The sequence below is a fragment of the Callithrix jacchus genome, chromosome 22 (genome assembly GCF_049354715.1).
Source record: "Callithrix jacchus isolate 240 chromosome 22, calJac240_pri, whole genome shotgun sequence".
Classification (NCBI taxonomy): domain Eukaryota; kingdom Metazoa; phylum Chordata; class Mammalia; order Primates; family Cebidae; genus Callithrix; species Callithrix jacchus.
In genome coordinates, this window is record NC_133523.1 from 8,337,537 (window position 1) to 8,360,098 (window position 22,562).

The window sequence follows — 22,562 nt, forward strand, 5'->3', positions numbered from 1 at the left end:
TAGATTCTCTGAGTGCACTGACTACTGTCCAGCTTGGGATGGTGAGCATACTTGTGGATACAATAATTTTTCTAACAATGCAGTATGGCTCTTGCATTCTCATGGCATGGGGACGGGAGAGCTTAGACTTGAGACAGGTGAAGAGTTGGAATTGGGAATTAAACAAATTAATGAGGCATGTTTGTCTTGAGAGAAATCCTAGTTAGAGAATTTAACACCTAAAGGCTTGGGAGAGTCAGAGAGAAAAGAGGGAATTCAGAGGGATGGCCAGGGTGGGAGTCCAATCCTGCTGATGGACCCTGAAGAATCTCTCAATTGATTTGGGTGGGTGGCATGGGGCAGTGGTAATACTGGGAGAAAGGTTAGTCTTGGAACCACTGTTTCTTGAGTTCCATCTTTGATAAGAATAACCACAGATAGGGCAGGAAAAAGAAGTGCAAACTCATGGAGACTGGGAACAATTGGGGCAGGCAGGCTGGCTATTCTAAAGTCTCACCTGAGCAAGGTCAGTCTGCAGCCAGAGTACAGAGGGCCAACACTGGTGCTCTTGAACAGGGGCCTGAGCTGTGGGGGAAGGAGAGGGAGGTGAGTAGGAGGGCTGAGTGGGTAAGGGCAGTGTAGTTTAATTGGGCTGGCACCAGTAGGCGGGCCTGGTGTCAGTGGATGAAGGCTCATGTCTCTGGGTTTGAGGGGAGGTGGGTGAGATCTTGTTTTATGCCCTGTTATGAGTGAGATAGGTGGGACCAGACCAGGTCATCGGGGGAGAGTGAGACAGGCGGGGCTCTTACCAGGCCCCGAAGGACCCTCTCCGTGGTGTTGAACTTCCTGGAGCCAGGGGGCTGCATGTTCTCCTCATACCGCAGGTTGGTGATGGTGAAGTTGAGAGTGAACAGCACCAGGAGAGGGCTGGCAGCTGTAGTGGAGGTGGTAAAGAAACAATGTGTTCAAAAGTAGAGAACATTATATGTTTCCAAAAGGAGTATTTCTAAACATATGCAATAGGATTTAAAGAGAGAGTAAAATAAAAAGTTTCCATGTCTCTTGACTATAATGATAGAAGTTTCTAACAGAGCCTCCTAAATAATAGTAGTATTTCACATACCTTTTGTTGGATATACAGAGTTCTGTAATACTAAACATTACCTTTGCTATCTCCATTGTCGTCATCAATATCATGAACACGGTGACCCTCACTATTACTATTGTCATCACCACCAGCATCAGCACCACCCACATCAACACCAAAATTATGCCCAAAAAAACCATGGTCATAATGACCCCTCCATCATCATCATCCCCTCCATCATCATCATCCCCTCCATCATCATCATCCCCTCCATCATCATCCCCTCCATCATCATCATCCCCTCCATCATCATCCCCTCCATCATCATCATACCCTCCATCACCATCATCCCCTCCATCATCATCATCCCCTCCATCATCATCATACCCTCCATCATCATCCCCTCCATCATCATCATCCCCTCCATCATCATCCCCTCCATCATCATCATCCCCTCCATCACCATCATCCCCTCCATCATCATCATCCCCTCCATCATCATCCTCTCCATCATCATCCCCTCCATCACCATCATCCCCTCCATCACCATCATCCCCTCCATCATCATCATCCCCTCCATCATCATCATCCCCTCCATCATCATCATCCCCTCCAACATCATCATCCCCTCCATCATCATCATCCCCTCCATCATCATCCCCTCCATCATCATCATGCCCTCCAACATCATCATCCCCTCCATCATCATTATCCCCTTCATCATCATCATCCCCTCCATCATCATCATCCCCTCCATCATCATCATCCCCTCCATCATCATCATCCCCTCCATCATCATCCCCTCCATCATCATCATGCCCTCCAACATCATCATCCCCTCCATCATCATCATCCCCTCCATCATCATCATGCCCTCCAACATCATCATCCCCTCCATCATCATCATCCCCTCCATCATCATCCCCTCCACTATCATCATCACCATCACCATCTTCATAATTATCATCCTTATCACCATCATCATCACTAGTGTATTATCATCATCTCCAGTAACCTCATCACCAACAACCCCCATCACCCTCACAATAAAATAAGCTTTCTTGCAGTGAGATTTTTATCTCTTTTGTGTTCCTGCCTAATCCCTAGAGCCCTGCAGAAACTAAGCACTCAATTAAGTTTGTTAGATGACTCCTTATCTAACTCTAATGGCTGAGACGTTGACATTCATCAGGCATGCTCTAACAGAGATGCAATTGATTTGTACTTACCCGGGGGACCAGGTTGAGAAGCTGAAGTCTCAGACATTCCCAGGTCCACTGAGGAGGTCCCAGGAGCTGAGGAGAGGGCCTCATTAGTGAAAGCATCAGATCCTCTCATGGCAGAAATGCCAGCAGATCAGAGTATGTATGGTCCTTGCTGCATGTGGGGCTTAAGCTGGGTCTCTCTCTGAAGAGACTTGGGCCATAAGGGAAAGGGAGTAACTTGTGCTATCCCAGCTCCTTTGCTCATAGAGGACATAGGGGCAGGTGACAAAGGGTCAGCTCTTGCACTGCATGGTGCAGGAACAGGAGCACTGGAACATCAGTGGAATACTCACTGCTGGTGCTGGGCACGGAGCTCCACTGTGTGAAACCTGTGTAGAGAGGGAGGGAGGAGAGTGGGTAAGGATTAAGGGAGTGGTGGGGAACTATATAGGGGTCAGAGTACTCTGGTGCAATGGAAGGAATTTCCTAGAACACAAGTCACTGAAGATTCTCTATCAGCACCCTCAGATCTAGAAAGTGGATCCTGAGGATGAACTCAGTCCAAGATGAAAAAGAAACCATGAAGTTCCAACCTCAGCCATCACAAACAGACAATGTGGCCGAGTATTCAATAGCCAGGCAGGGAGTGTGACCTTAAGGCAGAGAGTAGATGCTGCTCAGCAAGGAGGAAGAGACTCCAGCCACACCAAAGCAACTCACCATTGACATAGAGACTGTTCCTGCCCAGGGTGTAGGGGCCCAGCTTAGTGATGCTCTGGGTCAGCTGGCTCAGCTCCCAGTATAACTGCTCTCTGTCCAGCCCGGAGTTTTTAGGGTCAGAGCGGTAGGTGCAGATGGCATCCACTCTGGTGGCTGCACCATTCTTCTCGGGCCTGGGGAGGGCAAGATTGGGGAAAGACAATACATGGATTGCCAAGGGAGGGGTCCTGAAATCCCAGGAGGCAAGACAGGAAGGGTCCAGAAGAAATGAGAAGCCTGATACAGAAGGGAGAAGCCAGACTTCCACTCTCTGAGTGCACTGACTCTCAGCCAGCCTGCAACTATATGCAGAATCATGGATGCAAGGATTTTTATAAAATTGCAAAGTGGAAACTGCATTCTTGTAACATGGGATCAGGAGAACTCATACTTGAGACAGGTGAAGAGCTGGGATTGGGGATGAAAACAAGCGGATGAGGTGTGCTTTTCTTGGGAGAAATTTTGGGAAGAGAATTTAACAACTGGTGGAAAGGCAGGTAGGAGAAAGGAGGGAATTCAGAGGGATGACCAAGGTAGAAGCCCAGTCCTGCTGATGGGCTCTGTAGAATCTCTCAGATGAGGGGAGAGGTGGTAGGATCAGGAAGCATGTTGGTCTTGGAGCCACTGCCCCCTAGATTTCACCTGTGCTGTGGACATCTCCAGGGAGTGCAGAAAGGAAACAGGTCAAACTTCTAAGAGCAGTCAGACTGGCTGTTCTCAGTTCTCACCTGAGCAAGGTCAGTCTGCAGCCAGAGTACAGAGGGCCAACACTGGTGTTCTTGAACAAGGGCCTGAGCTGTGGAGGAGAGAGGGGAGAGTGGGTCATAGAGGTATGGTAGAAGGGAGGTGGGCATGGCTGGCAACAGTTGGTGGGGCTGGCATCAGTGGTTGGGGCATGCATATCTGGGGGCAAGATGAGGTAGGTGAGATCTTCCATGCCTTCCCACCTTCCGTAGGTGAGGTGGACAGTACTAAACAAGGTGAGCAGGTAGAATGAAGTAGGTGGGGCTCATACCAGACCCTGAAGGACTCTGTCCGTGGTGTTAAACTTTCTAGAGCCAGGGTGATGCATGTTCTCCTCATACTGCAGGTTAGTGATGGTGAAGTTAATTGTGAATAGCACCAGGAGAGGGCTGGCGGCTACAGTGAAGGTGGAAAATAAATACTGTGTTCAAAAGTGGACTAACATTGAAGAATTTGTGATAGAATTATTTCTAAACATGTGTATTTAAAGTCATAAAAGGTTTTCATGCCTCCCTTGACCATAACGATAGATAGTTTTCATAGAGCATGCTAAATAATAGGAGCTAGATGCTGAGCACAGCTCCTGGTGCATGTTCAGTTTTCCACACCCCTAGACATTATCTACTACCTTTGTCAACACCATGATCATCAGCAACACTGTGACCATCACCATTATTATTGTCATCACCACCAGCATCAGCACAAAACCATGACCATCATAATCCCTATCATCTCCACCCCATCATCATCATCACAGCACCGCCACAACCATCATCATCCATATAATCACCACTAGCACATGGTTACTAACACCATCATTATATCATTCTTACCATCAAAACCACCATTAACACCACCACCACCATCATCATCATCACCATCATCATCCTCATTGTCAACATCACGATCACATTGTCAATTACCACCAGAACCATCACATCACCACCACCACTATCATCCTTCCCATAATCACCACCATCGTCATCACCATCAAAATCACTACCACCACCACCACCATCATCACCATCATCATCACCAACATCACCAGCAACACCATCATTATTGCCATGTGCACCACCATCATCACCACCACCCCTAACATCATCATCATTATCACCATCATCATCACCACCATCATCACGATAATATAACCTTCCTGGGGTCAGAGATTTTTATTTCCTTTGTGCTCCCTGCCTTATCCCTAGCGCCCTGAAGAAGCCAGGTGCTCAATAAAATTTGTTGGTTGAGTTATCATCACTAGATTCACTAGGACTTTTTATCTTTATTTGAGTGAAAATGGCAGAGATGTTGACATTCCTCAGGCATGCCGTAATAGAGATGCCACTGAATGGTGCTCACCCGTAGGTCCAGACAGGGAGGCTGGAGTTCTAGAGGTTCTCAGGTGCACTGTGGAGGTCTCAGGAGCTGAGGAGAAGGTTTGCTGTATTAGTGAAAGTAGCAAACACTCTCATGGCAGAAACACCAGCAGGTAGGAATATTTACGGGCCTTGCTGGATGTGGGGCTTGAGTGGGATCTCCAGCTGGAGCTAGGCCAGAGGGAAAAGGGAATAACTTGTGCTCTCTCCATTCCTTCCCTCATGAAGAGGATATAGGGGCACAGAAGGAGAGGTAAGCTCCTGCCCTGTGTGGCATAGGATCAGGAGTACTGCATCATCCGTTAATACTCACTTCTGGTGGTCACCATGGAACTGCGATGGGTGAAACCTGCATTGAGATGAAGAGAGAAGAGTGGGTAAGTGTTAAGGGAATGGTGGATCACCCAGGTGCAATGGAAGGAGTTTCCCACAACACAGGCCATTGAAGATTCCCTATCAGCACCCTCAGATTTAGAAAGCAGGTCCTGAGGGTAAACTCAGTTTGAGATAAAGAAGAAACCATGAAGTTTTGACCTTATCCACCACATACAGACAACATGGCTGAGCCTTCAGTAGCCAGGCAGGGAGTGTGACCTCAGGCCAGAGTGGAGGCTGCCCAGCAAGGAGGAAGAGACTCCAGCCACATTCAAGTTGCTCACCATTGACATAGAGACTGCTCTTGTCCAGGGTGTAGGGGCCCAGCTCAGTGATGCTCTGGGTCAGCTGGCTCAGCTCCCAGTACAGCTGCTGTCTGTCCAGCTCAGGGTTTTTGGGATCAGGACGATGGGTGCAGACAGCATCCACTCTGGTAGCTGCTGCATCCTTCTCAGGCCTGGGGAGTGTAGATGAAGTGAATAACAATTTAAAAATTGCCTCAGGAGGAGTTCTGAGATTTCTTGGGGCCAGACAGGAAGGGGCCAGAAGCATGAGAAAGGTAAGAAGTTTAGATTGATAAAGGTAAAGCATGATAAAGGTAATCACATTTAGATTCTCTGAATGTCCTGGCTGCCAGCCAGCCCAGGACTGTGAGCCATGTCATAGATGCAAAACTTTCATAAAATTGCAAGGTGAAGCCTGCATTCTCATGGCATGGAGACAAGAAAAAAGCTCACTTTTGCCAGTTACCAGTATCCCATCCCTGACTCCATAACATACCTCCTTTTACCTATCCTAAATAAACCCCAGCTCAAATCGAAATGATGCCTATGACTATATATGGCACTCAGACATGAGACGGATGAAGAGCTGGAATTGGGGATGAAAGCAAATGGATGAGCCATGTTTGTCTTAAGAGAAATCCTGAGCACAGAATTTAACAACTGGAGGAAAGGGAGGTGAGGGGAAAGGAGGGAATTAGGAGGGAGGACCAAGGTTGAAGCCCAGTTCTGCTGATGGTCTCTGCAGAATCTCTCACTTGATTGGGAGTGATATCAGGAGACAGATTAGTTTTGAGGCCACTGCCTCCTGAATTCCATCTGTTGTGAGAACATTCACAAGGATGGCAAGAAAAAACAAAACATCCAAACTCTTTGAGACTGGGAACAACTGGGGCAGCCAGGTTGCCTTTTACAAGGTCTCACCTGAGTAAGGCCAGTCTGCAGCCAGAGTACAGAGGGCCGACGCTGGTGTTCTTGAACAAGGGCATGAGCTGTGGAAGAGGGAGAGGGAGGTGACTAGGAGGACTGGGGGCATAGTGGTGGGACACAAGTGTGGCAGGTGCAGCTGGCACCAGTGGGCAGGGCTTGTGTCTCTGGGGAAGGTGAATAAGATTCTCTTCCATGGCCCTGGGATGGGTGACATTGCTGGGACCAGGTAAGGTGGGCAGGGCAGGGTAAGGTGGGCAGGGCTCTCACCAGACCCTGAAGGACCCTCTCCGTGGTGTTGAACTTCCTGGAGCCAGGGTGATGCATGTCTTCCTCATACTGTAGGTTAGTGATGGTAAAATTGAGGGTAAATGGCAGCAGTAGGGGGCCGGTGGCTGTAGCAAAGGTGGGAAACAAACCCTATTATATTTGTTTGTATTTTTAATCTGTTGCATATGATTAAAAACAAGTCTACTGCAAACTCTTCAAGATTCTCTACTTTTGCAAGAGACTTGAAGAGTTTGCAATAGATTTGTTTTTAATCATATGCAACAGAATTTGAAATGCATGACAAAATAAAAGTTTTCTGTGCCCTTCTTGTTAGAAATTATTTTTTAAGGCATAGTAAATAATACTGGTTAGATTCTGAGCCCAGCTTTTGGTGCATATTCAGTGCTGAAAAATCTCAGATAATACCTGTTACCTCTGTAATCACCATTATCTTCATCACCATCATTATCACCATTATTGTCACCATCAGCACTGCCACCATCACCACCATGATAATCCCCATCAACACTACCACAAACATCATCATCATTATTGTCATATCATTACCAACATAATCACCGTCACTGTCATCTGAATAATCATCATGATCATTGTCATCATAATCACCATTGCCATCATTATTGTCATCCTCAGTAACACCACCATCGCCAGTGTCATAATCAGCATGAACACCACCACAAACATCATCACCACAATCACATCATCACTACCATCATAACCAGCAACACTGCTGTCATCATCCGAACAACCATCATCATCACCACTCCAACATCATCACCACAACCAACACAACCGCCATCAGCATAATTGTAATTATCATTATTGCCAACATACCCATAATTATTGCCAACTGTAATCCCCACCCCACCACCATCATCCCACCATCACCACAACCATCATTTTTCCCATGATTACCACCACCATAACCATCATCATCACAACCATTACATTATCCTTACCATCATCACCACCACCATCATCATCACCATCCCCCATCATCATCATCACAATAATATAAGCTCACTGAGGGTAGTGCTTTTTCCTTTTTTCCTTTTTTTTGTTCCCTGACATATATCCAGGTTCTGATACAGAGGCAGTGCTCAATGAAATTGGTTGGTTGACTTATCATTGCTAGATTTACTGTGAATTTCCATCTTTGAGTGAATAATGGCAGAGGTGTTTGCACTTACCAACCATGCTCTAACAGAGTTGCCATGGAGGTACTTACCTGTGGGACCAGGGAGGGATGATGGAGTCCCAGAGGTTTCCAGCTGTACTGTGAAGGTCCCAGGAGCTGAGGAGAAGCCCTCATTAGTGAAAGCAGCAAGCACTCTCCTGGAAGTAATGGCAGCAAGTGGGACTATTCATGGGGACTTTGCATGTAGGGATTCAGCTGGGACTCTGGTTAGCTGAGGCAGTGGGGAAGGGAGTAATTTGTGCCCTCTATGTTCTTTCCCTTATGAAAAGGACATAAGGGATTATGAATAGGGGATAGCTCCTGCTAAACTTGGTGTAGGATTGGGACCACTGAAACATCAGTAGAATACTCACTGCTGGTGGTGGGCACAGGGCTCCGATGGGTGAATCCTGCATGAGAGGAAGGGAGGAGAGTCGATAAGAGTCAAGGAAGAGGTGGGGGATCAAACAAAAGTCAAGGTCACCCAGGTGGAATGAAAGGAGTTTCATGCAACAGGGGCCTTTGGAGATGCTCTGTCAGGATCTATGTATAAGGGGAGAAGGTACTAAGGATGAAATCAGTTCAAGATAAAGAAGAAATCATGACATTCTGACATCAATCACCCCATACAGACATGTCCTAGCCTTCAATGTCCAGGCAGGGCATGAAACCTCAAGCCAGAGAGTAGAGGCTGCCCAGCCAGGAGAAAAAGACTCTCATCACATCACAGCTGCTCACCATTGACATAGAGACTATTCCTGTCCAGGGTGTAGGGGCCCAGCTCAGTGATGCTGTGGGTCAACTGGCTCAGCTCCCAGTACAGCTGCTCTCTGTCTAGCCCAGGGCTTTTGGGGTCAGGGCGATGGTGGCAGACGGTGACTACTCTGGTGGCTGCTCCATCCTTTTCAGGCCTGGGGAGAGGCAGTGAGGAGAATGGCAATAAATGAATTGCTTCAGGAAAAGTTTTGAGATGGCAGAGTGAAGGATAAGAAGGACAGAGGAAATAAAAAGTCTAAATCAGAGGCGAGAAGGAACAGTTAGGTTCTCTGAGTGCACTGGCTGGTCTGGGACAGCAAGCATAATTGTGGACATAATCATTTTCCTAAAATGTCAGGGTGGATCCTGCATTCTCACAGCATGGAAACAGGAGAGCTCAGACTTGAGATAGGTGAAGAGCTGGAATTGGGTATGAAAGCAGGTGGTTGAGGCATGTTTGTCTGGAGAGAAATCCTGGTTACAGAATTTAACACCTAAAGTCAAGGGAGGTCGGGGGGGGGGGACCAGAAATTTGAAGGGATGGCCACAGTACAAGTCCAGTGCAGCTGATGGACTCTGGAATCTCTAAGTCAGTTTGGAAGTGGGGGCAGGGGCATGGCTAGTACCAGGAGACAGTTTGGTCCTGGAGCCACTGTTTCCTGAATTCCGTCTTTGGTAAGAATAACCACAAAGGGGACAGCAAAAAAGAAGTCCAAACTCATTGAGACTACAAAAATTGGAGCAGCCAGGTTGGAAATTCTAAGATCTCACCTGAGCAAGGTCAGTCTGCAGCCAGAGTACACAGGGCCAACACTGGTGCTCTTGAACAAGGGCTTGAGCTGTGGGGGAGACAGAGGGAGGTGAGTGGTAGGTCTGAGGAAGTAGGGGCTGGGCAGAAGTGAGGTAGGTGGGGCTGGCTCCAGTTGGTAGAGCTGACCTCAATAGGCTGGGTGGGGCTTTTATCTCTGGGGGTGAGGGGAGGTGGGTGAGAACTTCCATGGCCATATAGGTGGTGACACATAGGTGATATAGGTAAGGTGGGTAGGGCAGAGTGAGATAGGTGGGGCTCTCACCAGACCCTGCAGAACCCTCTCCGTGGTGTTGAACTTCCTGGAGCCAGCGTGACCCATGTTCTCCTCATACTGTAGGTTAGTGATGGTGAAGCTGAGTGTGAATGGCACTAAGAGAGGGCTGGCGGCTATAGTGAAGGTGGGAAATAAACACTGTTTAAAAATAGAGAATACTTAAGAGCTTGCAATAGATTTATTTCTAAACATATGTAACAGGATTCAAAGTGAGTGATAAAATAAAAGGTTTTCATGCCTCCTTTGCCTATCATGATAGATGTTTTTGATAGAGCACATTAAATAATAGTAGTTAGATGCTACGCATAGATCATGGTGTTCCATAGTGCCAGATCCCGTCTACTGCCATTGTTAACACCACCTTCATTTTCAACATCACTGTGATTGTCTCCATGAGTATTATTACTGTCACCATCACCACCATCAGCACCAACCCCACTGCCACCACCATCATCATTATCATCATTACCACCATAACGATTATCATCCCAATCATCACCTCCATCACCATTATCATCACCACCATCATCACTGTCAATATCACCATGATTGTCACCATCAGTAGTATTACTGTCGTCATCACCACCATTATCCTCATCATCCCATCACCACCAGCTCCATCATCATCACCATCTTCATTATCATGAGTGTCAACATCACCATCATTTCTGTCAATCACCACCATGACTATCCTCACAGAGCTATTACCATCATAACCACCACCCCCAGCACTGTCATCATCCTCAATTATCATCACCACCACCATCAACTTCATCATGATCATTATCACCACCACCATTGCCATCACCATCGCCTGCATCACCATCATCACAGGAATATAAGCTATCTTAAGCAGAGACTGCTATCTATTTCTATGTTCCCTGCCGTATCTCCAGGGTCTGGCACACAGTAGGAGCTCAATAAAGCTTGCAGGTAGACTCCTCATCACTAGATTTACTATGATTGTTATCTTTATTTAAGTGCATCATGGCAGAAATGTTTACACTCATCAGGGATGCTCTAATGGAGGTGCCGTTGGCTGATAGTTACCTGTAGGTTCAGGGAGGGAAGATGGTAACCCAGAGGTTCCCAGGTGCACTGTGGAGGTCCCAGGAGCTAAGGAGAAGCCCTCATCAGTGAAAGCAGCAAGGATTCTCATGGCAGAAATGCCAGTAGGTAGGACTCACTGCAGGAGGCTCACTGCAGGAGGGTCTTGAACTGTGTTTCTTTTTGGGCATGGGGAGAAAGAATCGCTTGTGCTCTCCCAGCACCTTCTCTCGTGAAGAGGACATAACTGTTTATAGGGAAGGCTCAGCTCCTGCCCTGCTTGGAGTAGAATTGGGGATACTGGAGCATGAGTTGAATACTCACTGATGGTGGTTGGTATGGAGATCCAATGAGTGAAACCTGCAGAGAGAGGGAAGGAGGATAGTGGGTAAGGGTTAAGGAGAGGTAGGGGACCAAACAGGAATTAGGGATACCCTGGTGGAATAGGAGTTTCATAGAACAGGAGCCATTAGAGGTTCTCTATCAGCACATTCACTTCAGAGACCAGGGTCTGGAGAATGAACTTAGACCAAGATACAGAAAAAAATAATGAAGTTCTGACATCAATCATCACATGGAAGAAGCTTCAATGTCCAGTCAGGAAGTATGACCTCAAGCCAGAGAGGAAGGGCTACCCAGCAAGGAGGAAGAGACTCAACCCCATCAAAGCTGCTCACCATTGACATAGAGACTGTCCCTGTCCAGGGTGTAGGGGCCCAGATCAGTGATGTTGTGGGTCAACCGGCTCAGTTCCCAGTATAGCTCTTCTCTATCCAGTCCAGGGCTTTGGGGGTCAAGGTGGTAGGTACATATGGCATCCACTCCAGTGGCTGCCTTGTCCTTCTCTGGCCTGGGGAGGTTAGGGGCAGGGGTGGGAGATGACAATGAAAGAATTGCCCAGGAATGGGTCCTGAGATTCCTGAGGGAAGGACAGGGAGGGTACAGAGGAAATGAGAAGCCTGGGAGATAGGTGAGAAACCATAATTAATTTCTCTAAATGCACCAACTCCCAGCCAGCCTTGGACTGGAAGCAGAGTCATGGACACAAATGTGCAGTTTGACACCATGAAGACAGGAGAGCTCAGACTTTAGACAAGTGAAGAGCTAGAGTCAGAGATAAAAGCAAGTGGAAAAGCCACCTTTCTCTTGAGGGAAATCTTGGGAACAAGGAAGGGATATGGGCAATGGACGTTATTGAGAAGGATGAGTGGAGTAGGAAACCAATCTTGATGATGGACTCTGCAGAATCTGCCACTTGAGTGCGGAAGTGCTAGGATCAAGAGACAAGTTCTTTCTAAAACCGCTTTCTGAGGACACTCACAGATAGGGCAAGAAGGATGCTGAAAAAACTCCTGGGGCCTGGGAACACTTGGGGAAGCCCTGATGGGTTATTCTAAGATCTCACCTGAGCAAGGTCAGTCTGCAGTTGGAGTACAGAGGGCCAATACTGGTATTCTTGAACAAGGGCCTGAGCTGGAGAGGGAGAGGGAGAGGGAGGTGACTGGGAGGGCTGATGAGGAGGGGCAGGGCAGAAATGAGGCAGGTGGGGATGACACCAGTGGGTAGGGCTGGTGTCTCTGGGTTGAAGGTGATTCATGTGGGATCTCCGTCTATATCCCTGGCATGGACGATGCATGCAGAATCTGATAAGGTGGGCCAGGCAGAGTTAGATGGGTTGGACTCTCACCAGACCCTGTAGGACCCTCTCTGTGGTGCTGAACTTCCTGGAGCCAGGACTTCGCATGTCCTCCTCATACTGCAAGTTGGTGATGGTGAAGTTGAGGTTGAATGGCACCAGGAGAGGTCCAGGCACTGGAGTGGGGGTGAGAAACAAACACTATGTTCAGAAGTTATGGGTTTGCAGTAGAATTATTTTTAAATATACACAGCATTAAACAGATGGACAAAATGAAGATTTTCAATGCCTCCCTTGCCTATCATGATAGAACTTAAAAATAACATACTATATCACATCAGTTGGATGCTGAGCCTCGCTTTCATTGTATGTTCATTGCTCGGTAATATCATACGTTATCTCTTACCTTGTTGCCATCATCATAATCAACATCATTGTCACCTGCAGCATCATTATCGGCATCATCATTGCCACCACCAAGACCAGTACAACCATCACCACCATGATCATCACCATCACCATCCTCACTGCCACCACCACCACCATGATAATCCCCATCATCACCACCATCATCATCATTATCACTGCCACCACCACCACCATGATAATCCCCATCATCACCACCATCATCACCATCCTCACTGCCACCACCACCACCATGATAATCCCCATCATCACCACCATCATCATCATCATCACCATCATGACTGTCGTCATCATACTACCATCAGCACTACCATGATAGTCTCCATCATCATCACTACCACCATCATCACCATCATCACTGCCACCACCACCACCATGATAATCCCAATCATCACCACCATTTCTGTCATCATCACTGCCACCACCACCACGATAATCTCCATCATCACCACCAGCACCAGCACCATCATCATCATCATTGTCACCCACACCATCACTGTTGTCACCACCACTGCCATGACCACCACCTTGATAATCTCCAACATGACCACCAGCACTATCATTTATCACACTCAACATCATCATCATTACCATCATAACCCCCACCATTGTCATCATCCTCTCCACCTTCATCATCGTCATCGCCACCATAAGCATCACCATCATCACCACCACCACCACGACTATCATCACCACCTGCCAGTCGTCATCACGAGAATACAAGCTCTCTGACAGCAGATATTTTTACCTGTTTTGTATACCTGCGGTATCCCCAGGGCCTGGCACAGAGGAGGCGCTCAATAACATTTGTGGGTGGACTCATCATCACTAGATTTACTATGATTTTTACCTTTATTTGAGTAAATAATGGCATAAATGTTTCTGCTAATCAGTCATGCTCTAACAGAGGTGCCTCTGACTGGTACTTACTTGTGGGTCTAGGTAGGGAGGATGGAGTTCCAGAGGTTCCCAAATGCACTGTGGAGGTCCCAGGAGCTGAGGAAAAGACCTCATCAATGAAAGCAGCAAGTACTCTCATGGCAGAAGTGCCAGCAGGTAAGACTATTTATGGGCCTTGCTGCATGTGGAGTTGGAGCTGGGTCTCTCCTTGGGGTACAAGGTAAAGGGAATAACTTGTGCCCACCCAGCTTTTTTGCTCATGAAGAGAATATAAGGGCATATAAAGTGGGTTCAGTTCCTTCCCTGCTTAATGTAGGACTGGGGACACTGGAATATCGGTTGAATACTCACTGCTGGTGATGGGTACAGAGTTCCAATGGGTGAAACCTGCAGAAAGAGAGAGAGGAAGAATAGTGAATAAGAGTCAAAGGAGAGGTGGGTGACCAAATAAGGGCCAGGGTACCCTGGTGCAATGGAAGGAGTTTCATGGAACAAAGGCCATTGGGGATTCTCTATCACCACCCTCACAGCAGGAAACAAGGCCCTGAAGATATAGTCAGTGCAAGATGAAGAAGAAACTGAAGTTTAGATGTCAGCAATCACAAAAAGACAACATGGCTGTGCCCAAAATAGTCAGGCAGGAAGTTTGACCTAAGTCAGAGAGTAGAGGCTGCTCATCAGGAAGGAAAAGCCTCCAACCACATCACAGGTACTCACCATTGACATAGAGACTGTCCCTGTCCAGGAGGTAGGGGCCCAGCTCAGTGATGCCATGGGTCAGTTTGCTCAGCTCCCAGTACAGCTGCTCTCTGTCCAGTCCACGGTCTTTGGGGTCAAGGTGGTGAGTGCATATGGCATCCACGCTGGTGGCTGCCCCATGTTTCTCAGGCCTGAGGAGGATAGGTGAGTGGAGTGACAATAAATGGATTGCCTGGGAAGGGGTCCTGAGATTCCTGAGGGAAGGATGGGCAGGGGTCAGAGGAAATGGTACAGAGGTGAGAGGCTACATGTAGACTCTGTGAGTGCACCAACTCCGAGCCAGCCTGGATCTGTGAGCAGAGTCATGGACACAAAAATATCTGTAACATTATAAAGCAGATCTTCCATTCTTGGGGCATGGGGACAAGAGAACTCAGACTTGAGACAGGTGAAGAGCTGGAATTGGGGATCAAAGCAAGTGGATGAGGCATGTCTGTGTTTGAGAGAAATGCTGGTTGTAGAGCTTATTACCTGCAGGAAAGGGAGGTGGTGGGAAAGGAGGGACTTTAGAGAGATGACAAGGGTAGGGCCCTATCCTGCTGATGAGCTGTGCAGTATCACAGTTGAGTGGAGACATGTTACTATCAGGAGACACCTTGGTCCTGCAGCCACTGCCTCCTGGATTCCACCTGTGCTGAGGGAATCCCCAGGGAGGGCAGGAAGGAAGTTGTCCAAACTTCTTGGGACTGGGAACAACTGGGGATGATAGGCTGGCTCCTCTAAGGTCTCACCTTAGCGAGGTCAGTCTGCAGCCAGAGTACAGAGGGCCGATGCTGGTGCTCTTGAACAAGGGCTTGAGCTGCAGAGGAGGGGGTGCAGTGAGTGGGAGAATTGAAGTGTAGGGGGCAGGGCAGACATAAGGTGGGAGGGGCTAGCATCTGTAGGCCGGGCTTGTATGTCTGGGACCCAGGGGCAGTGGGTGAGAACTTCCATGGCCCTGGCAGAGGTAATGTAGGTGGGACTGGCAAAATGGTAGGGCTCTCACCAGACCCTGCAGGACTCTCTCCGTGGTATTGAACTTCCTGGAACCAGGGTGACGCATATCTTCTTCATACTGCAGGTTGGTGATGGTGAAGTTGAGGGTGAACGGCACCAGGAGAGGGCCAGGGGCTGCAGTGGGATTGAGAAGTAAACACCATGTTAAAAGCAGAAAAAATATGATGTTGCAACAGGCTTATTTTTAAACATATGCAGCATTTAAAGTGAATGACAAAATAAGTGTTCTTTATATCTCTCTTGCCTATATTGATAGAATTTTGTAAAAAGCACACAATAGTAGGTAAATAAATACTAAGCATAGCTGTTGGCGCATATTCAGTGCTCAATATTGCCAAAAATATTATCTATTCCCTTTGTTCCTATATCATCACCATCACCATCATCCTCATCACCACCATTATTCTTGTCCTTGGCATTACCACCACCATCATCAGCTCCACCACCATCATCACCATCACCATCATCCTCATCACCACCATTATTCTTGTCCTTGGCATTACCACCACCATCATCAGCTCCACCACCATCATCATCACCATCACCATCACCATCATCCTCATCACCACCATTATTCTTGTCCTTGGCATTACCACCACCATCATCAGCTCCACCATCATCATCATCACCATCACCATCATCCTCATCACCACCATTATTCTTGTCCTTGGCATTACCGCCACCATCATCAGCTCCACCACCATCATCACCATCACCATCATCCTCATCACTACCATTATTCTTGTCCTTGGCATTACCACCACCATCATCAGCTCCACCACCATCATCACCATCACCATCATCCTCATCACCACCATTATTCTTGTCCTTGGCATTACCACCACCATCATCAGCTCCACCATCATCATCAACATCACCATCACCACTGTCATCGTCATTATTATCACTACCACCCACTTAATCATGACCATCACAGAAATATCAGTTATCTGAAGGCAGAGATTTCATGTCTTTTCTGTTCCCTGCTATATCCTTGGGCGTTAAAGTTTGTGAGTTGACTCGCCATCACTAGATTGACCATGACAGCCGGGCGCGGTGGCTAAAGCCTGTAATCCCAGCACTTTGGGAGGCCGAGGCGGGTGGATCACAAGGTCAACAGATCGAGACCATCCTGGTCAACATGGTGAAACCCCGTCTCTACTAAAAATACAAAAAATTAGCTGGGCATGGTGGTGCATGCCTGTAATCCCAGCTACTCAGGAGCCTGAGGCAGGAGAATTGCCTGAACCCAGGAGGCGGAGGTTGCAGTGAGCCGAGATCGTGCCATAGCACTCCAGCCTGGGTAACAAGAGTGAAACTCCGCCTCAAAAAAAAAAAAAAAAAAAAAGATTGACCATGACTTTCTGTCTTTATTTGAGTCAATAATGGCAAAGATGTTGGCATGCTCAGGCATGGTTTAACAGAGGTGCCATTGACGGGTGCTCACCTGTATGGCCAGGGAGGGAGGCTGGAGTCCCAGAGGTTCCCAGGTACACTGCAGAGGTCCCAGGAACTGAGAAGAAACCATCATTATTGAAAGCAGCAAACCCTCTTGTGGTGGAAATGCCAGCAAGTATAACTATGATGGGCCCTGCTGCATATGGGGTTTGAGCTGAGCCTCTCCATGGAGCTGGGGCATAGGGGAAAGGGAATAACCTGTGCCCTTCAAGCATTTTCCCTCATGAAGAGGACATAAGGGCTTAAGAGGCAAGGTCAGCTCCTGCCCTGCTTGATGTAGGATTGGGAGCACTGGAACATCAGTAAAAATACTCACTGCTGGTGGTTAGCACAGAGCTCCGATGGGTGAAGCCTGCAGAGAGAGGAAGGGAGGAGAGTGGGTGAGGGTTGAAGAGAGGCTGGACCAAATAGTTGTCAGGGTTACCCTGGTGTAATGAGGAAAATTTCATGAAGCCTGGTCATTGAGATTCTTCACCAGCACCCTCACAAGGGGGAAGAAGGCCTTGAGGGTGAAATCCATGCGAGATGAAGACGAAACCATGAAGTTGAAACCTCGATCATCATATATAGAGCACATCATTAAACCTTCAATGGCCAGACAAGCCATGTGACCTCAGGACAGAGAGTAGAGTCTGCCCAGCTAGGAGGAAGAGCCTCTAATCACATCATGGCTGCTCACCATTGACATAGAGACTGTCCCTGTCCAAGGTGTAGGGGCCCAGCTCTGTGATGCTCTTGGTCAGCTGGCTCAGCTCCCAGTATAGCCGCTCTTTGTCTAGTCCAGGGCCGGTGGGATCAAGGCGGTGGGAGCAGATGGCATCCACTCCAGTGGCTGCCCCATCCATTTCAGGTCTAGGGAGGGCAAGAGTGGGAAATGCAATAAATGGATTGCCTAGGGAGGGGTCCTGAGCTTACTAGACGAAGGATAGGAAGGGGCCAGAGGAATTGAGAAGCCTGGAACAGAAGTAAGAGAAGCCACACTTTGATCCTCTGAGTGCTTCAACTCCCTGCCAGCCTGCGACTGTGAGCAGAGTCATGGATGCAAGGATGTTTAGGAAACTGCAAGGTAGAACCTGCATTCTCACAGCATGTGGAAAGAAGAGCTCAGTCCTGAGACGGGAAGAACAGGAATTAGGGGTGAAAGCAAGTGGATGAGGCATGTTTGTTTGGAGAGGAATTCTGGGGACAGAGTTTAACTGGAGGAAAGGGAGGTGTAGGGAATTTAGAGGGGCGATGAGGGTAAAGGCTCAATCCTGCTGATGGACTCTGCACAATTTATCAGTTGATGGGGGAGGTGGTAGAATCAGGAGACAAGTTGGTTCTGGAGCCAGTGCCTCCTGAATTCCATCTGTACTGAGGTCATCCCTTGGTAGGGCAGGAAGGAAGTTGACCAAACTCCCTGGGCCTGGGAACAATTGGGGAACCCAGACTGGCTCTTCTAAGGTCTCACCTGAGCAAGGTCAGTCTGCAACCAGAGTACAGAGGGCCGACACTGGTGTTCTTAAACAAGAGCTTGAGCTGTGGAAGAAGGGGAGGGAGGTGAGTGAGTGGGTGAGGCGTAGGGACGGGGCACATGCAGACATGAGGTAGGAGGGGCTGGCATCATTAGGCAGGGCTTGCATCTCTGGGGCCAAGGAGTGGTGGGTGAGATCTGCGAGATCTTCCATGGCCCTGGCATGGGTGATACAGGTGGGACTAGTAAGGTGGTGGAGCTCTTACCAGACCCTGCAGCACCCTATCTGTGGCGTTGAACTTCCTGGAGCCAGGGTGTTGCATGTTTTCCTCATAATGCAGGTTGGTAATGGTAAAGTTGAGAGTGAAAGGTATCAGGAGAGGGCCAGGGGCTGTAAAGGGGTCGGGAAATAAATGCTGTGTTCCAAAGTAGAGAAATAGGTAAGAGTTTGCAATAGACTGATTATTAAATATGCAAAACAGCATTCAATGTGGATGAAAAATAAAAGATTTTCATGCCTCTTTTGACTACAATGATAGAAATTTTTCATAAAGAAGCATACTATATCATTGTAATTACATGGTGAACATACCTCTTGGTGCAGATTCAGTGCTCAATAATGTCAGATGTTATTTTTTATCTCTGTTATTGCCACCTTCATTGTCAACATAACCATAGTTGTCGCCATGGCTGCCATCACTTTCATTACTATCAACATCAGCACCACCACTGCCATCATCCTCATCACCATCACTACCATAGCGATCATAATCAGCATCATCACTGCCACCATAACCATATTATCATTACCAGGATAACCACCATCACAATCATCATTATCATCACTGTCAACATCACAATCATCATTGGTAATCAGCATCACCATCATCACCACCACCACAATCATCTTAAACATTGCCACTATCACCACAATCATCCCAACATCACCACCATCACATCATCATTACTGTTATAACCAGCACCACCATTATCATCATCATCTTCATCACCATCTCCATAATCATCATCACTATCACCAACATCATCATACCATCACCATCTTTAAAGTCATCTCCATCATCATCATCTCTGTCCACCATCATCATCGCCGCCACCCTTATTATTCTCATCATCACAAGAATATAAGCTCTCTGAGGGAAGATATTTTTATCTCTTTTGTATTCCCTGCCGTATTCCATAGACCTGGCACAGAGCACGTAGGTACTCAATATAGTGTGTTGATTGCATCAGCAACACTATGATTTTTCATCTTAATTCACATGAAAATGACAGAGCTGTAGACACTCACCATTGACTGGTATCATCGACTGGTACTCACCTGTGTGACTGGGGAGGGAAGATGGAGTCCCAGAGGTTGCCAGGTGCACTGTGGAGGTTCCAGGAGCTGAGAGGAAGCTCTCATTAGTGAAACCAGCAAATACCCTCATGGCAGAAATGCCAGGAGGTAAGACTATTATGGAACTTGATGTATATGGGGCTTGACCTAGATCAGTCTGTAGCTGGGGCAGAAGGGAGGATAAATAACTTCTGCCTTCCCAGCTCCTTCTCTTAAGAAGAGGGGTTATGGATTTATAAGGAGGAGGGTCAGCTCCTACTCTGCTTTGTGTAGGGTCAGGGGCACGAGATTATGGGTTGAATACTCACTGCTGGTGGTGGGCACAGAGCTCCGATGGGTGAAACCTGCAGAGACAGGGGGAGTAACCTGGGTAAGGTTAAGGGAGAGGTGGATAACCAATTAGGGGTCAGTCTACCTTGGTGAAATGGAACAGGGGCTGTTGGAGGTTTTCTATCAGGACCCTCACATCAGGGAAGAAAGACCTGAGGGTAAACTCAGTCTCCAACATAAAGAAGAAACTATGAAGTTCTGATGTCAACTATCAATTATAGACAACATGGTCAAGCCTTCAATGGCCAGGCAGTTAGTGTGACCTCAAGCCAGAGAGTAGAGGTTGTCCACCAGAGAGGAAGAGCCTCCAACCACATCACAGCTGCTCACCATTGACATAGAGACTGTCCCTGTCCAGGGCATAGGGGCCCAGCTCAGTGATGCCATGGGTCAGCTGGCTCAGCTCCCAGTACAGCTGCTGTCTGTCCAGCCCAGGGCTTTTGGGGTCAGCGTGGTAGAAGCAGGTAGCATCCACTTCAGTGGCTGCCCCATCCTTCTCAGGCCTGGGGAAAGGAGGTGTGGGGAATGACAATGAAAAGATTACCTAGAACAGGTCATGAGATTGCTGATGGAAGGACAGCAAAGGACAAGAGAAAATGAGAACCTGGGAAAGAGGTGAGAAGCCACACACTTAGATTCTCTGAGTGTACAGACTACTGGTTTGCTTGGTACTGAGCAGTCATGGATACAGTGATTCTCAGGCTGGGCTCGGTGGCTCACACCTATAATCTCAGCACTTTGGGAGGCCGAAGTGGGTGGATCACCTGAGGTCAGGAATTCGGGACCAGCATGGCCAACCTGGTGAAACCCCATCTCTTCTGAAAATACAAAAATTAGCTGGTCATGGTGGTGTGTGCCTGTAATCCCAGCTACTTGGGAGGCTGAGGCAGGAAAATCGTTGGAACCTGGGAGGTAGAGGCTGCAGTGAGCCGAGATCGGCCACGGCACTCCAGCCTAGGTGACAGAGCAAGACTCCATCTCCCCGACAAAATAAATAAATAAATAAATAAATAAAACAATTCTCATAAAAGTGCAAGGGTGAAACCTGCATTCTCATGGCATGGGAAAAAGCGCCCAAACTTGAAACCAGTGAAGACCTTGAAACGGGGATGAAAGCATGTGGATGAGGCATGATGGTCTTGAGAGAAATCCTGGGGACAGAATTTAACACCTCAAGGAAAGGGAAAGGAGGGAATTCAGAGGGATGATCAGGGTAGGAGCTCAATCCTGATGATGGATCATGTAGATTCTTTCTGTTGAGGTGGGATGTGGGAGTGTTACTATCAGGAGATACACTGGTCCTGAAGCCAGTGACTCCTGAATCCCTCTGTCGGTGAGGATACGCCTAGGAAGTGTATAAAGGAAGTGGTGCAAAGCCTTTTGGAGTGAGAACAATTGGGGCAGCCAGGCTGGCTATTCTAGTCTCACCTAAGAGAGTTCAGTCTGCAGCCAGAGTACAGAGGGCCGACACTGGTGTTCTTGAACATGGGACCAAGCTGTGGAGGAGGGAGAGAGAGGTGAGAAAGAGGGCTAAGGTTCCTGTGTGGGGGGCAGAATTGAAGTGGGTGAGGCAGGCACCAGACACCAGTGGGCATGGCTGGCTTCAGTGGGTGAGGTTTGCATCTCTGGGACGAGGGCAAGGTGGGTACGATCTTCTTCCATTGCCCTGGCATGGATGTTGTACAGGGGCTGGGCCTCTGGGGCAGGGCAGAAAGAAGAGGGCAGGGCACTAACCAGACCCTTCAGGACTCTCTCGGTGGTGTTGAACTTCCTGGAGCCGGGGCGTTGCATGTCCTCCGCATACCGCAGGTTGGTGATGGTGAAGTTGAGGGTAAATGGCACCAGGAGAGGAACAGCTGCTGTAGTGGGAGTGGGAAATAAATACTATGTTCAAAGCAGAGAAAGTAGGAGTTTGCAATAGACTTACCTTTACAGATAGGCAACATTTAAGTTGAATGACAAAATAAATATTTACCATGTGTCCCTTGCCTATAATGACAGAATTTATTTTATAAAGGATATTTTATAATAGTAGTTAGATGCTGAGCATAGCTCTTAGTTCATATTCAGTGCTTAATATTGTCTGATGTTATCTGTTATCTTTTTTATTGCCATCATCATTGCTGCTGTCATTGTCACCAACACATTATCATCGCCA

At 47.8% G+C, this 22,562-nt stretch overlaps 1 protein-coding gene across 1 annotated transcript in view; it reads right to left on the reverse strand.

Moving 5' to 3' along the window:
* The window catches only part of MUC16 (mucin 16, cell surface associated), a 152,064-nt gene that overhangs the window by 49,453 nt on the left and 80,049 nt on the right, over window positions 1–22,562 (reverse strand). The window contains exons 37-73 of the mRNA XM_054250241.2: window positions 22,139–22,263; window positions 21,833–21,900; window positions 20,735–20,907; window positions 20,383–20,418; window positions 20,057–20,122; window positions 18,984–19,108; window positions 18,715–18,782; window positions 17,944–18,116; window positions 17,581–17,616; window positions 17,254–17,319; window positions 15,796–15,920; window positions 15,542–15,609; window positions 14,769–14,941; window positions 14,403–14,438; window positions 14,082–14,147; window positions 12,777–12,901; window positions 12,495–12,562; window positions 11,767–11,939; window positions 11,414–11,449; window positions 11,093–11,158; window positions 10,031–10,155; window positions 9,729–9,796; window positions 8,940–9,112; window positions 8,576–8,611; window positions 8,253–8,318; window positions 7,004–7,128; window positions 6,731–6,798; window positions 5,810–5,982; window positions 5,464–5,499; window positions 5,134–5,199; window positions 4,046–4,170; window positions 3,759–3,826; window positions 2,992–3,164; window positions 2,625–2,660; window positions 2,296–2,361; window positions 789–913; window positions 497–564 (exon numbers count right to left, since the gene is read on the reverse strand). Of these exons, the coding sequence (XP_054106216.2) occupies window positions 497–564; window positions 789–913; window positions 2,296–2,361; window positions 2,625–2,660; window positions 2,992–3,164; window positions 3,759–3,826; window positions 4,046–4,170; window positions 5,134–5,199; window positions 5,464–5,499; window positions 5,810–5,982; window positions 6,731–6,798; window positions 7,004–7,128; window positions 8,253–8,318; window positions 8,576–8,611; window positions 8,940–9,112; window positions 9,729–9,796; window positions 10,031–10,155; window positions 11,093–11,158; window positions 11,414–11,449; window positions 11,767–11,939; window positions 12,495–12,562; window positions 12,777–12,901; window positions 14,082–14,147; window positions 14,403–14,438; window positions 14,769–14,941; window positions 15,542–15,609; window positions 15,796–15,920; window positions 17,254–17,319; window positions 17,581–17,616; window positions 17,944–18,116; window positions 18,715–18,782; window positions 18,984–19,108; window positions 20,057–20,122; window positions 20,383–20,418; window positions 20,735–20,907; window positions 21,833–21,900; window positions 22,139–22,263 (3,469 nt within the window). The remainder of the gene's footprint in view (window positions 1–496; window positions 565–788; window positions 914–2,295; window positions 2,362–2,624; window positions 2,661–2,991; window positions 3,165–3,758; window positions 3,827–4,045; window positions 4,171–5,133; window positions 5,200–5,463; window positions 5,500–5,809; window positions 5,983–6,730; window positions 6,799–7,003; window positions 7,129–8,252; window positions 8,319–8,575; window positions 8,612–8,939; window positions 9,113–9,728; window positions 9,797–10,030; window positions 10,156–11,092; window positions 11,159–11,413; window positions 11,450–11,766; window positions 11,940–12,494; window positions 12,563–12,776; window positions 12,902–14,081; window positions 14,148–14,402; window positions 14,439–14,768; window positions 14,942–15,541; window positions 15,610–15,795; window positions 15,921–17,253; window positions 17,320–17,580; window positions 17,617–17,943; window positions 18,117–18,714; window positions 18,783–18,983; window positions 19,109–20,056; window positions 20,123–20,382; window positions 20,419–20,734; window positions 20,908–21,832; window positions 21,901–22,138; window positions 22,264–22,562) is intronic.